At 34.9% G+C, this 15,749-nt stretch overlaps 1 protein-coding gene across 1 annotated transcript; it reads right to left on the reverse strand.

Moving 5' to 3' along the window:
* Positions 1 to 210: 210 nt before the first annotated feature.
* LOC121268411 (UDP-URONIC ACID TRANSPORTER 1) lies at positions 211 to 9,609 on the reverse strand. The gene is made up of 4 exons (XM_041172674.1): positions 8,858 to 9,609; positions 2,734 to 2,837; positions 1,111 to 1,339; positions 211 to 541 (listed from the first exon to the last, which is right to left on the reverse strand). The coding sequence occupies exons 1-4, from the start codon at positions 9,299 to 9,301 to the stop codon at positions 395 to 397; spliced, it is 924 nt and encodes a 307-aa protein (XP_041028608.1). The 5' UTR covers positions 9,302 to 9,609; the 3' UTR covers positions 211 to 394.
* Positions 9,610 to 15,749: the final 6,140 nt, after the last annotated feature.

The following is a 15,749-nucleotide window of genomic DNA, read 5'->3' on the forward strand; positions in this document are numbered from 1 at the left end:
ACCAGTTCAACAATAAATAATTGTTCATTCCTTACAAACATACCCATAACCTTATCTACAGACAATGTAGAATTATTCCTCAACATACATCTTTTATTTTTGTAAATTTTTTTTGTGAACTTAACACTCTTTCTTTATTTGTAAGTTATATATATATATATATATATATATATATATAAAAGAAAATATTTGAATAAAAAAGGAAAAAAATGGCACAAACAAGAAGGAGATGTCACTCACCAATAAATCAGAATGGGATGATTCGAAGAATATGTTAGTCTACACAATAATAAATAAATACAAGGCCACGTGAAATTACACTCTAAATAAAAAACAACATTCTACAAGAAACTACGCCCGTGCAATTTCACTGCTCCGTTCAAAACCATTCCATTCATCTAAACCTCCGCTTTGCTTCTCCATAGAAAATCACCCCAAGAACAGTGATTGTGTACCCTCCAATGCCCACAGCGGTGACCGGATTTCTGAACAAGAGTATTGAGATAACAACCGCAACGGCACCTTTCGCATTTCCTAATACCTGATCACAGCATAATTCCAAGGAGCCACAAAGAAAAGTTGAAAGATTTGAGGAATGGAAAACAACCAACACAACACATAAGTAATAGGCTTGAATTTCTTGGCAACCCTCATCAAGGCAGGGTTTTGCTAATGCTAGATGATGAGAGTATTACATTCAAGGGTTGAAACCATATGATACAGCATGTATATTCGGGAGAAACACCCAGAAAACAATGAAGTGCATAAAAAAAAATAATAATAAATAAATAAAATAAAAAATCATCTGCCTATTGCCTGAAGAATGTGGCTTCAACTTAGAGTGAACCAAAACTGTTTCATGAAAAGGAACACCCATAGCCATTGTTTCCATTTCATTCTAACGTGGTTTTGAAATGAAGATAGAGAATATACATCATTGAATTACTTATCGTGATCAACAGAAAGTAGACAGTGGCTATGCCAGTAAACTGAAGGGACTTAAGTAAGATTCATGATGCTAGATAAACTGTCATATCTATATGCGGCAAATAAAAAAATTTAGTGGCTATATTTAAAAAAAAGGATAATGAAGAATAAAATAGGTCAAACCTGAAGCGTTAATGCACTTGTATGCTTTGTCACCAAGAAGTTTGACAAGTTAGCAGAATAGGCCAACACTGAATTAATTAAAAGCAGCAGCCACATATATTTATGCTCTTTTCCAAGCGACACAGTAACTTCTAAGACATTGGGCTCCATTATAAGCGTTGCAGGCAACAAAACTAGAACTGCAATTGGTGACATGTATAGCAGCAAATTCATTGAGTTCAGCTTTTCCCTGTTAAGTACAAAACATACCAAGACTTCAGTGGACACTAAACAGAACAAAAAATTTCTTTTTGGGTCAAAGAAAAGATTACAAAAGAAGAAAAATGACAGCGATTGCGAACAAAATCAAGCAGGGGAGAAACAAATAAAAGTTATAAATGCCACGGTCTTAAAGGGAATAAATGTATCTTGTAGAAGTAGGAATTGATTCTGGAAAGATTAATCATCGAATTCCAAAACGAGCTCACATTAAGACAAAGAAAAATCAACAAATCGAGACAATAAAAATGAAATAATAACAGCCATTCTTCACACCACACAGAGTGTTCCTGACATTTGTTTACACCCTTGGCTCTTATTCATAATATCTTTCATAGTGGAAATGAAAAGCTTCTGGGTTTGGTTTTCGTCTTCCTTCTTCAATACCATATGTTGCAGGGTATGAATAGGAACAGAACAGTTAAAAGTAAGGGTTTGTAAAACCATGAGTATTAAAGTTGGAGTTCAAATACATCATTCAAGATTTCAAGCTATATGAACATGGTAATTCCCGTCCTGATCTGATGCAACTTATCATGGCATGAAGAAATAAGTATATCCTAACATAAAAACGAAGAAAGTAAAAAGAAACCTGATGTTACATATATGTTACAAATAAGAGCAGAACTAAAATATGGCAGTCCCATGCACAAAGTAGATTACTTGAGTCATTGCAAGAACTGCTGCAACCTTGATTAACTTGTTCCAGATTACCTCAATATGAGTGGAGCAGTCTATCCAATTAACTAAATCCATCACCTCCTTATGACAGATGTACAGGGCCGCTTGGAGTGTCAAAGATGAATCGGATTCCACAAAAGTATGGTATTCAAAACGGATATGACTCTTTCAGAGAAATATTCGGTATAGTTGGATATCAAAGGTAGACAGATTCTAGACTCAGATGAAATAACATGAAAGAAAATAAAAAATATCGATACATGCATCAAGCTGAATAAAATATTTGAAGAACAACAATATATGATGATCGCATGTTCTTCTAGATACCAAAGACAGCAAAATTATGAGGGCTAGAACTTAGTTGCATTATTTTGCTTAATTCGGCATAAGAGTTCCTTATCTACCTCACTAACAGCACAGATCAGATTTCCCTAGTCCTTTCATTCAGAACAGTTATGAATGCCGTGTTCTTCCATATTAGTACATGATATACATAAACAGAAATCAACTGGCATGCATTAGATTCTTAACATTACACACAATGACAACAAGACAAGGGAAAGCAGAAAAAAGGGAAAACGACTCCATCCTTATGGATGTGAAATAGTAGATGATAGTTAAGAGATAAATTGTGGAAGAGAATCTAGATGAAATAACAATCAGATGATAGATCAAAGCATTTACCCTTCAGAAGAAAGTAGGATACCCTGAAGAACAGACTTAAAGGCCCTTGCAGCAGTTGCACTTATGCACATAATGAATCCAAACAAATGGAAACCTGGCTCACCCTGCCACAAACCAAGAATTCTAATAACTTCACCAAAACAAGATGAAAATACATTAGGAAATAGAAGTGATGAGGAGCTTCACTCTTTTGCAGTCAATTACAGGAATAACTGGAAAAAAAGAAATAGATGATGAAGAAAGCAGTGTCCATTTCAAAATTGCGATCCAGTACATATCTCTTGAATGATTGCTAAAAGTTACACTGTATAGCTCAACAGTCACTAGTTCTTCACGTACTACTTTTTTTTTTTTTTTCAATAAGCAGTTCTTCACTGTTACCGTATACGATATTAGCTATTAGCTGTATAGATTATGTTACCATATATAGATGCTGATTTTTAGGAATTAGTTAGACTCCATGTATAGCACGTACCTTGGTATATAGATGGAATGAACGACGATGAATCGGGGATTCAAAACAGAATCATTTTTCGGAAAAGAACTCTTGGTTTCTCTTGGTTTTCTGAGTATTTTGACATGGTATCAAGAGCAAGGTTATTTGAGGGCAGCAACATTTTTTTAATTAGTGGGTGATAGTTTTCTCCCACCATCGGGACTGTCTGGGATTTTTTTTTTTTTTTTTTTTTTTGGTGATTCTAGTTCTTGGAGATCAGACTCTTGTTTGTGGGTTGTCGGCGAGTTTTTTTGCAGAGTTTTGGGGCTACGTTGTAGAGTTTTTTTGCAGAGTTTTCTCCCTTCGTTGTTGTTGGGCTACGCCATTTTTTTTTTTTTGGCATTTTTTTTGGTTCTCGGCACTGCCAGTGAGTGTGGTCGTGGTCGTGGTTCTCGAGAGGGAGGATTTTTTTGCAGCTTTCGGCAGGTTTTATGAAGGGCTTGAAAGGTTTTGTGGTGGATTTATTTCTCGGAAGTTCCTGAGGAGCTTCGGCAGGTGCTGTTAATACTGTGGGCTGCGCTAGTGCTCTACGTTGCGTGGTGGGTCCGTAGGTGACAGTTTCTTAGACTATCGGCACTTGGTGTGACCGTGTGTTTCTCTTGGCATATTCAGTGGAAGAGTGGGCAGGTATTATTTTTGTTATACTTTATAATAGTTACGGGCATAATGTCTTTTGAATCATTTGCTGTGAAATTCACGGGTAAGAACTACTCTGCATGGGAATTTCAATTTCGTTTATTTGTTATGGGAAAAGAGTTGTGGGGTCATATAGATGGGAGTACTCCTGCACCTCAAGATGTCGAGGCTTTGTCTAAGTGGCAAATTAAGGATGCTCGAGTTATGACTTGGATCCTTAGTTCAGTTGAGCCTCATCTTGTTCTCAATTTGAGGCCTTATAAAACTGCTGCTGATATGTGGAATTATCTCAATACGGTTTATAATCAAGACAACTCTGCTAGGCGTTTTCAATTGGAGTATGAGATGGCTAATTTCACACAAGGAAGTCTCTCAATTGAGGAATATTTTTCTAGTTTTCAAACTCTTTGGGCTGACTATTCGGACATTGTTTATGCTAATGTTCCTGCTGCAGCTCTCTCTGCTGTCCAAGCAGTGCATGCAACCAGCAAACGAGATCAATTCTTGATGAAACTACGGCCCGATTTTGAAATTGCACGGTCTAATCTGATGAATCGTGCTCCTGTCCCATCTCTGGATGCTTGTTTGAGTGAACTTCTTCGTGAGGAGCAGCGTTTACTCACTCAAGCTTCTATGGCATATCAGGCTCCTGCTAGTGTACCTATTTCTGTGGCTTATGCAGCACAGGGGAGGCATAAGGGGAGAGACATGCGTGCTGTCCAGTGTTTTAGTTGTAAAGCTTTTGGTCATATTGCTCGGGATTGTCCCAAGAAGTTTTGTAACTACTGTAAGAAACAAGGTCATATCATTTCTGCTTGTCCCATTCGACCTGAACGGAAGCAGGGTACTGCTTATCATGCCTCCACTGGTGCCTCTAGTTCTGCTGCATTGCCTGCTGCCTCGCCGGTTGTTCCTATTCCTGTTCCTACAGCCTTAGCAAACCCGAACACACTCACTCCTGAAATGGTACAACAAATGATCATTTCTGCTTTTTCTGCTTTTGGGCTTTCAGGTAATCGTCAAGTTTCTTCTACACCTTGGTATTTTGACTCTGGAGCTTCTAATCATATGACCAATACTGTTGTTCCCCTTTCTAATGTCAAAAAGTATGATGGAAATCTGAAAATTAACACCGCTGATGGCAGCTCTTTGCCTATCAGTGCTGTTGGTGATCTTTCCTCTTCCTTCACTGATGTTTTTGTGTCTCCTGCTCTCTCCACAAATCTTCTTTCTGTTGGTCAATTGGTTGATAATAATTGTAATGTCAATTTCTCTCGTTCTGGTTGTGTTGTGCAGGATCAAGTGTCCGGGAAGATGATCGCGAAGGGGCCTAAAGTGGGACGCCTCTTTCCTCTCAATGTTTCACCTTCCCCATTTATCCCTAGTTTTCCTTTACTTTCCTTTGCATGTAATGCTGTTAGTCTTGGAAATAAGATGTGGCATAGACGTCTAGGCCATCCAAACTCAGATGTTTTACGTACTTTATTTAATTCTGGTTTATTGGACAATAAAGCATGTTCTCCTCTTGATCTTTCTTTTGATTGTACAACATGCAAACTTGGCAAAAGTAAAGTTCTACCTTTTCCTTCTCATGCATCTCGTGCCTCACAATGTTTTGATATTATTCATAGTGATGTTTGGGGGATTGCACCTGTTGTTTCTCATGCGCATTATAAGTACTTTGTTACTTTTATTGATGATTTTAGTCGTTTTACTTGGGTTTACTTCCTCCGAGCTAAGGCAGAAGTTTTTTCAGTCTTTCAGCGCTTCCTTGCCCTTCTTGAGACTCAATTCTCTGCCAGCATCAAGATCTTGCGATCTGATTCTGGAGGTGAATACATGTCTAATGAGTTTCAAACTTTTCTCCAAAGCAAAGGTATCATCTCTTAGCGTTCTTGTCCTTCAACACCGCAACAAAACGGTGTTGCTGAGAGAAAAAATCGTCACCTCCTTGATGTGGTAAGAACTCTTTTACTTGAATCATCTGTTCCTCCTCGGTTTTGGTGTGAGGCGCTTTCTACTTCAGTTCATTTGATCAATCGCTTACCATCTCCTACGTTAAATCATGTTTCTCCTTTCTTTAAGTTGTTTGGTCATTCTCCTTTATATTCTGATCTTCGTACATTTGGTTGCGTGTGTTTTGTGCATCTCCCTGCTCATGAACGACATAAACTTACTGCTCAGTCTGTTAAGTGTGCTTTTCTTGGTTATGCTATTTCTCAAAAGGGTTATGTTTGTTATGATCCTCATGCTCGTCGTATAAGGGTTTCTAGGAATGTGGTTTTCTTTGAAAATCAATATTTCTTTCCATCTCATTTTGAGCCGCCATCTGCATCTTTATCTCTTTTGCCTAATTTTTCTGATTCCCCGACAAGTGTGGAAAGGTTTAAACCTGGTTTTGTGTATGGAAGACGTAGTCGACATGAGTCTAGTTCCACTTCCTCAGCGCCCCCTCCCGATCATAACCCGACACCTGATCCCGCTTCTGCTCTTGCTCCTGCTCCTGCTTCCACCACTCTTCGTCGGTCTACTCGTACTTCTCGACCTCCTGATTGGTATGGTTTCTATTCTCCTGTCTCTCTTGTCGCTACTTTATCCTCTATTTCCATTCCTTCTTGCTACAAACAGGCCATGGAACATGAGTGTTGGCAAAATACAATGCAAATAGAACTTCAAGCACTTGAGGAGAATCACACTTGGGATATTGTTCCTTGTCCTCCTACAGTCAAACCTATTGGGAGTAAATGGGTTTTCTCTGTAAAACTTCGCTCTGACGGCTCTTTGGACCGGTACAAAGCTCGCCTTGTAGCTCTGGGTAACAAGCAGGAATATGGGGTTGATTATGAGGAAACATTTGCTCCTGTTGCCAAAATGACCACGGTTCGAACCATCTTAGCTATTGCCGCTTCACAGTCGTGGCAACTGCATCAGATGGATGTGAAGAACGCCTTTCTTCATGGTGATCTCCAAGAGGAGATTTACATGAAGCTCCCCTCTGGTATGATTACTTCTTCTTCTCATAATGTTTGTAAGCTACGGCGTTCCTTGTATGGGCTCAAACAGGCACCCCGGGCTTGGTTTGAGAAGTTTCGCAGTACAATTCTTTCATTCAGTTTTACACAAAGTCAGTATGATTCTTCTCTCTTCCTCCACACATCTGCATCGGGTATAGTCATTCTCTTGGTTTATGTGGATGATATTATCATTACTGGCACTGACTGTGGTTTGATTACTAAGCTTCAGCAGCTGTTACATGCAACTTTCCATATGAAAGATCTTGGCCAGCTCACATACTTCTTAGGATTGGAAGTTCATCATCAGGCCAGTGGTATTTTCGTGAACCAGCATAAGTACATTCAAGATCTTATCACTTTGGCTGGTTTGGAGGACACTTCTTCTGTTGATACTCCTATGGAGGTCAATGTCAAATACAGGAAAGATGAAGGGGATCTTTTGAATGATCCTACTCTCTATCGGCGCCTGGTTGGGAGTCTTATCTACTTGACCACTACTCGACCTGATATCTCCTATGCTGTTCATCAGGTTAGTCAGTTTATGTCTTCTCCTCGGCATCTCCATCTTGCTGCCGTTCGACGCATCATCCGCTATCTTCGAGGTTCACCTACTCGTGGGTTATTCTTTCCTACCGGCTCCTCACTTCAACTTGTTGCCTATAGTGATGCTGATTGGGCTGGGTGTCCAGATACACGTCGATCTACTACGGGTTGGTGTATGTTTTTAGGTGATGCCTTAATTTCTTGGAGATGCAAGAAACAAGATCGTGTGTCTAAATCCTCTACTGAGGCAGAGTATCGTGCTATGTCTACTGCTTGTTCTGAAATTGTATGGTTACGCGGTCTTCTTGAGGAGCTTGGGTTTCCTCAGACTACTTCTACCCCTCTTCATGCTGATAACACTAGTGCTATTCAGATTGCCACCAATCCCGTTTTCCATGAACGCACCAAGCACATTGAGGTTGATTGTCATTCTATTCGAGACACCTTGGAACGGCGGGTGATATCTCTTCCTCACATCTCTTCTGATCTCCAAGTGGCTGATGTCTTCACCAAAGCTATGACTCGACAACGGCATCAATTTCTTGTTGGCAAATTGTTGCTAGTTGACTTACCAGCATCAATTTGAGGGGGGATGTTACCGTATACGATATTAGCTATTAGCTGTATAGATTATGTTACCATATATAGATGCTGATTTTTAGGAATTAGTTAGACTCCATGTATAGCACGTACCTTGGTATATAGATGGAATGAACGACGATGAATCGGGGATTCAAAACAGAATCATTTTTCGGAAAAGAACTCTTGGTTTCTCTTGGTTTTCTGAGTATTTTGACATTCACGTGCTATACCAGTCTGATCTTTCTGATACAAAATCTATGCAGTCAATAAGAAACTCAATTCTGTTGTTCGATTTCAACTACAACACACTAAGATATATGTTAGGATACCCCTACCAAAACCAAACGTTTTTTTTCCATCTCAGATATCCAACAAGTACATCATACACAAGCTTTGGAGCCGATAACCTTGCCATCCTTGGTGGCATCCCCATATCAATCTACCCATTGCAATGTCGTTACCCACATTCCAAAATCAGTTATTCTATTGCTTAATCTATAATATTTCTTTTTATCCAGGATCCTATCTATCAAAATCTCTCTTGTAAATGCTGAGATCTTCCCCTCCATGTGTCGTATTACACTATGTAGGTCACGGAAAACGTCTTTAATCTTGAAGTAATTATAGATCCAGATCTGGACTGGCATTTATGGCATGACTGAAACCTAAATGTTAAACTGCATTAATTAATAAAACAACCATAAAGTTAAATACATTGTCTTAGTTTAAAAAACAATCACAAAATTTGTATACGGAACGAATTAAGATCATCTAGCCCAACAAAATATTTAGCTAGTAATGAAATCAAACAAATCGTGAATAACAAAAATGATCGAACAAACAAAAAACATACCCCACTAGCAATCACAACTCCAGCAACAACTGGAACAAGAGCAGCGTACGTGACCCAAGCCTCCCTCTTAAGGGTAACCATAAACGCAAACAGCGCCGTGAAGAACGGCGTCGTGGCTCCGACAGCCTGGTTAAATGACACCGCGAGGTACCTGAGGGAGATGTTCCCACCCACAACAGACCCACAAAACACAACGCTCAAAGTCGCAATCTTGAGGAACTGGGAGCGAGATTTAATGGCCTGGATGGGCACAAGCTTGAGGAAAACGATGGAAAAGTAGCTGAGGATGGCACATGCCGACATGTGGCACATTGTGAGGAAAATTGGGAACCTGAAGCCATAATTTGAGAGCAAGAACTTGTTCAGGAGGAGGACACCGATGTTGGAGGAGTACCAGAGTATTACGAGGGAGGATATGAAAAGTGCTTGCTTTTTGGAAGACATTTTTACAGGTTTTGCCTCAAATGGTGCCTGGATTAGACGGGGGAAACTCGCATTAGAGCTTCAATGGGATCCCATATTTGCTTTAAAATTTTTAAAAAAATGACAACTATCGTTGAGTTTGATTTTGAGAGGGGAGTTTTGGCTGTGAGAGTGAAAGAATTATAGCTGGGATAGTGGGATGTAACTGCTCAGTTTGAGGGAAAAGAGAGAACGTCTGATTGGCGTCACTTTCAGATCCTCTTTTACTGTAATAACTTTTCCTGCTGTTTTGAGTTTTGGTTTTTATCAGGTGAATTTCTGTTAAATATATTTTTAATATAAATAAATGAAATATATCTTATTAAATATACCAATTATGATCAATATATAAATGCCTCTCGTCTGTTTATTTTCTCAATAAAAAATCTATGTAATTAAAATGAATAAGAGTCACCATTTTTCGTAGTAAAATCAATCATATTTTTTAATTTTAAACTGAAATATATTTTAATCAATCTGCAATGTGTTGTGGTATTACTTTTACTAAAGAAGAGAGAGCGAGGAATACGATCTTTCATGGAGTCCCGGATTCGTGGGATCTATGAAGCAGGGGTCAAGACTCAAAACTCAAACGTCGACTCCCGGAGCCAACCGAACGACACTCGTATCGGTGTCGGTGGCAATTCTACATTCACCTCGTACGTGAAAATAACTTCATTTCTTTATTCAATTTCTTTACTGGTAACGAATCAATGTCAAGTCTCGATACGTGGACATTACGTGGTGAGCAACGTATTATGTGATAGCTCATAAGATACAGTGGTATATAAGATCTCACGTTATTTGAAAAGAAAAAATTTTTTACTTTTTATAAAATTTTAATAAGATTTTAATTATATAATTAACTACTAATCTTTTTGAAGTATAAGTCATGTAGTTTAGACCTTCTATTTGGATATTACATGTTCTGTTTTATCTGATACTTGGGTTACGTTTGGATAGTGACTAGTGAAATATTTTATGAATAGTAATGAAAACGTAATGATATAATATTAAATAGTAGTAAATAATATATAAAAAGTAATAATAAAATAATGAATAATAGTGAGGTGAGAATAATGATAGTCTTACCACTCTTCTACTACTCTTCTATTATTCTTTTTAATTTTTAAATTTTTTTTTACTTAATGGTTAAGAAAATTATTATTAATAAAATTGTATATTTTTTAAATTTTTTTAATGATTAAAGATATTAAAAAAATACTTAAAAGAAAAAAAAAACAAATACACTAAGAGCCATAAAGTGATGGTAAATGGATTATAAGTCTATCATTACCCTACCTGAAAATATATGTGTACCCAAATTAGGCCTTAATTTGATAAATGATATTTATAGTCATAAAGTGCATAAACGTCACGTACTCTTTTAAAAAAAAAAGTAAATATGAGATTTATATGAAAAAAATTAATTTTTTAATGGTGAATTTCACCTTTTTTTAAAGAAAAATTTTAGACATAAGCTTAATATCCAGTACACCACTTAAAAACATATTATTTTGCTTTTTTACCATCATATTTCATATTGAATTGAAATATGAAATTTAAGGATAAAAAAATAAAATTACATATTTTTAAGTGGTATGTAAGAGTGTGGAGTTTCTGTGTAACACAACTATTTTCTAAAATGAGTACATGGCATATATAATTTATAATTATATCTAATATTATTTTAATTTATGATTATTTTATAACTTTATGTAAAAAGAAAACCGATTTTATAATATGGTAATTCAAACTAAATAATAGAAAGAGTGATATTACTCTTGAAATAAAAACTTTTCTCATCTCTCCTTACTTTTTTTATTTTATATATTTTAAACTTTTTAAAAGGTGTGTGACGTCTGTTTAAGAAAAAAAATAAAAGGTGTGACGTGTCTTCACTTTTGGTCACCATAACATGTATACTCTTACTACCCCATTATTACCTACTTACTATCCAAACCTACACGGCTTTATTTTTTTCTTCAGCTCTGCTTTTTGCCCTTCTGTGATGGAGAGGAGGCTCTGCCTGGTTTACGATAGAGAAGAGAGGTGTGAAAATGTTAAGAGTTTGAGATTGTAGTTTTGAATTTTAAAAGGAAAATGAAACTGATACAGAGATTTGAGTCTCAAAAGAGATAGAGAGACTGAGAGGAATGTTCTTGAAGCCAAGAAATTTGAATCTCTGATAGTCAGATATAAAACTTATGATAAAAGGTAGAGCAGAAGAGCAGAAAACAAGACAGAAAAAAAATAAAGTCACGTAAGCTTGAGTAATAAACAAGTAGTAGTTGGATAGTAAGGGTATCATCACCCTAACTTGTCCCCACTTGTAACATATTACTCATTATAATTTTATCTAATATTACTCATTAATTTTTTTAATAATAAACTTTATCTTTTTTAAAAAGAATGGGATGAAAATCTAAATTACTCCCTTTGGCCCTCTTAACAAAGAAAATCTCCCTTCTCACCGTCTCTCTTTTTTTTTTTTTTTTTCTCAAGCTTTGAGGTCGCAAAAGCCTAGAATTTTATTTTATTTTATAATTTTTTTTCTCGTATACCAATTGAGCATCCACATTGGTCTATGTATATATATATATGTGTGTAAAGTCATATTTACATAACATGACCCTAAAATCCTTTATATTGACTTATGCATATCCAAATATTTAGCTAGTTATGAACAATGCTTATCTAAAACTACTATTTATTCCACAAAACATATTTTAATCATTATTTCTCTCTCCTCCCACTCTCTCTCACAATCTTTTTATTTTCTCCCTTCTTCAACAACACAATAAACTTTCACTTGCACATTCATTTTATTATTTTAATATATTATATATTTTTTTTCATTTTATTATATTTTTAATATAATATATAAAAAAATTATATTTTTTTATTATTGCATTTGTATTTTTAATGTCAAATGTATGTAGTAGATGCTAATTGCAAAATATACATATAAAAAAATGATTTTAGCAAAAAATTAATAATAATAAAATAATAATATTTTTTTATTATTTTGTCTCAAATATGCAAAAGTCAATGTGAAAATTTTGCTTGAATGATAAAGTGATTATGAAAAAGATGTGATTTTATATATGCATATGCATAGACCAATGCTGATACTCTTAGAGCATCTTCATTGGCTTGGCCAAATGCATCTTTAAAATTTAGTCAATATCACATTTTTTTACATTTGCCCATTCCATTTAAATTCAATCCTCACATTGGATTAGTCATTCACTCTCTATATAATAATAAAATATTATTAAATTAATAATTTTTTTATTTAATTTATTTGTATCACATTTTATAATTATACCAATTTAATATTAATAATAATTATATTCTAATTAAATTAATATTAAAAAAATCATATTTTCAAATGTCATTTAATGCTAATAACCAAAAATTGAGATTAAACTTATCTAAAATTTTATCTAAATTTCTTATTCACTAACCAAATATCTAGCAACATACTCATTTCAATGTCAATAAAAAATCTACCTACATAAACATCTACAAATGGTTGGAGTGAGAAATTAGTATTTTAATGTTTGGTGAATCAATTGTGATTCTCCATCTTTAGCTAACTCCTGTAGCAGAAGTCCAAATTGTTTTAGAGATACCCAATCCAATGTGAGGTTTTTTTGACACAGATTATCTAAATTTTAGCCATACTTCAACTTTAATCAAGCCAATGAGGATGCTCGAGCACTTTTATTAGATTAGTTAAAAGTTAAATTCATTGAGTATTTAGCTATTAGAGAGCAAAATATGCTCACAATGGATTAGCTAAATTCTAAATATTTATAATTTAGTTATAATGACTTTCAAAAGTTTTTTCAAATTTGAAGGTTATTGTACATACATTAAATACATATTTTATTAATTATTTTTATCTCTCTTTCTTTCTATCACATATTTTATCACAATTGATACATTAATTTGAGTTAATGACATATTAATTTAATAAGAATATAATTATTAATTAATATATAATAGGTAGAATAGTAAAATATGATAAAATTAAATAAATTAATAATTAAAAAATTAAATATTTTTGAAATTATTAGTTATTCATTACTATATAATGAATAAATGTACAATCTAATGTAGAGATTTGATGTGAATAATCAAAATCAAATTCATCTTATATTATTTTATTGTTATATAATGAAAAAATAACTATTCCAATGTAGAGATTTATGTGAATGAATAATCAAAAATTAAATTTCTCTTATATTCATAAAAAATATCATTTAACTTTAACTAATCCAATAAGAGTGCTCTTAGACAGTCATTCAGACTTTAGCTCGATGTTCTCTCATTCATTCTCATTGCCTCTAGCAGTGGCATTGAAAATTTGAAAGATATTTTATAAAATGGACTAGTTGGGAATTTTAAATTTGAGTTACAGTATTTTTTAGTCTATCTTTATATTTAGAGATGAATTATTCATCTTTAAAAATAATATTTTATTCCAAAATATCAGACAAACTGTAGTGATATTTTATTCCAAAAGTGATATTAATACTGTTTTTTTTTTTTTTTTAACTTTCACATTTCTGGTCCTATGATCTACTCCTCATTCCAGGTGCCCACATGAATTCAAGGCTGCAAATGATTTTGGCCTTCTCTTGATTTTGGCCACATGAATTACAGGCTTCAATAAGTTTGAAGAAAAAATTAGTTGAAAAATAATAATTTAAGTAAGATTTAAGTAATTAATTAATATAAAATTAGTGTAGTTGTAAAATCTGAAAAAAAAAATAGAAAAATTACTATTAAAAAAATTATATTATATTATTATTTTGACTAATCCAATATGGGATTATGGAGAGCATTCCATTGCCAAATCCAAGTCTGAATTTTGGCTTTTATTGAGTTAAAAACCCTACATTGAACTACCCAAAGACATAATTTATCAACTTTGAGCTACAGTGAATTCACTTCCCTGGCCATAGTTGGCGAGCGAGCCACTATTGAAAGATCAAAGGTTTATTTTTTTGTTTCTATCCCAACTGCTCCTCTCTCTTTCCCTTGTATTTTCCTTCATTCAGAAACTCTCCATCTTCTCTCCGTTTTCCTTTCTTCAGGAACTCTTCTCTCCATTCCTGGGTCGATCTTCCATGGTTGTGTGATTTCCTCTCTCTCTCTTGGCTTAAGAACGCAACAGTCTCTCTCGGTTTGGGTTTTGAGTATGAAATGGGTATGATTTTGTGAAATGGGTATGAATTTATGAAATGGGTATCAATCTATTGTGCTTCATTTGGTGTTTGTGCATTTTTGTGGAAGTTGTAGTTTCTGGTTATTGTGCGATTTCCTCTATCCCTCTCTTGAATTTTCTTATTGTTATTATTGTTTGCTAGGTTACAAAATAAAAATAGAGGGGTCTTGAGAGATTGATATGTGGCCTCATATTCTTCTTCTTCTTCTTCTTTAGCAACAAATTTTCCTAAGTGGAGGAAAGTAGTCTGTTTGGATGCGTAGAAAGCGGAGGAAAATATGAATGGAATGGAAAGTTTGGAACTTTTAATTAGTAGAAACATCTAGGAGTTCTTGATTTGGTGTTGGTTCAGTCTTTGGAACTAATTGTGGTTTTGATTTATAATCTCTTTCCCCTCTCCAAATTGTGTAGTTGAGGTATGCTTCAGGACTGTTTGTTGTTGTCTGTGATGGATGTGGTGCAGTTGATGTGGGAGTTTGGTGTTGGGAGGCATGGCTGGGAGTCTGAAACTCTATGTATGTGTTTCTCAGGGTTTTTTTTTATGTTTGTTTTTTTATGAATAAACGAGGGAAGTGAAGGACCGGGGGAGCTTGGAATGAACTTGCCTGCTTGGGTTGTTCAGTTAGGTCTGGAGTTCGATGGGTTTGGGGATGAACAGATGGACTAGGGAGGGGTTTGGATGTATTTGGGAAAAAAAATGCAAGTCTATGTATTTTCGCCTAAATCCAAGAGACTGGTGTATTTTACCCTTGTCAATGGTCCCCTTCCTCTGAGGATTTTTCTTATCTTAAAATGTCATTTATGGGTGGTAATTAGTTCAGGTTTGATGCCTTTGTGCACTTCATGCAAATTTTTTTTGGAGTCTTTTCCTTGTTGTATTAGAGATATGACTCTGCTACCAATATATGGCAACCTCAATAAACAAAAATGAATTATTTTTCTTGATAGAATTCTATTGGTATTATCATTTTGGCATATCTTTCTAGTGGGTGATTGAATGAAGCTGGAGTCCTTTCCAGAAATGGGTTCATAGAATTAAATTAAAAGAAAATCATTTCGTACTACCACTGACTTATCATAATAATCTTTATCGTAATTGGTAGGTTACTTTGAGGACCGGAGGCCAACATCTAACATGGATCCATATATTGTCACTTCCATGATTGCTGAAACCCCAATTCTCAGGAAGCC

Source organism: Juglans microcarpa x Juglans regia, chromosome 5S (genome assembly GCF_004785595.1).
Source record: "Juglans microcarpa x Juglans regia isolate MS1-56 chromosome 5S, Jm3101_v1.0, whole genome shotgun sequence".
In the NCBI taxonomy this organism is placed as follows: domain Eukaryota; kingdom Viridiplantae; phylum Streptophyta; class Magnoliopsida; order Fagales; family Juglandaceae; genus Juglans; species Juglans microcarpa x Juglans regia.

Excerpts from the sequence above, each read along its gene's own strand:
- LOC121268411 (XM_041172674.1), bottom strand. The coding sequence starts at position 9,301 with ATGTCTTCCAAAAAGCAAGCACTTTTCATATCCTCCCTCGTAATACTC. Across the intron at positions 1,340-2,733 it reads ATCCTACTTTCTTCTGAAGG|GGAAAAGCTGAACTCAATGA; the intron begins GTAAATGCTTTG and ends TGTACTTAACAG. Across the intron at positions 542-1,110 it reads CAAGTGCATTAACGCTTCAG|GTATTAGGAAATGCGAAAGG; the intron begins GTTTGACCTATT and ends TGCTGTGATCAG.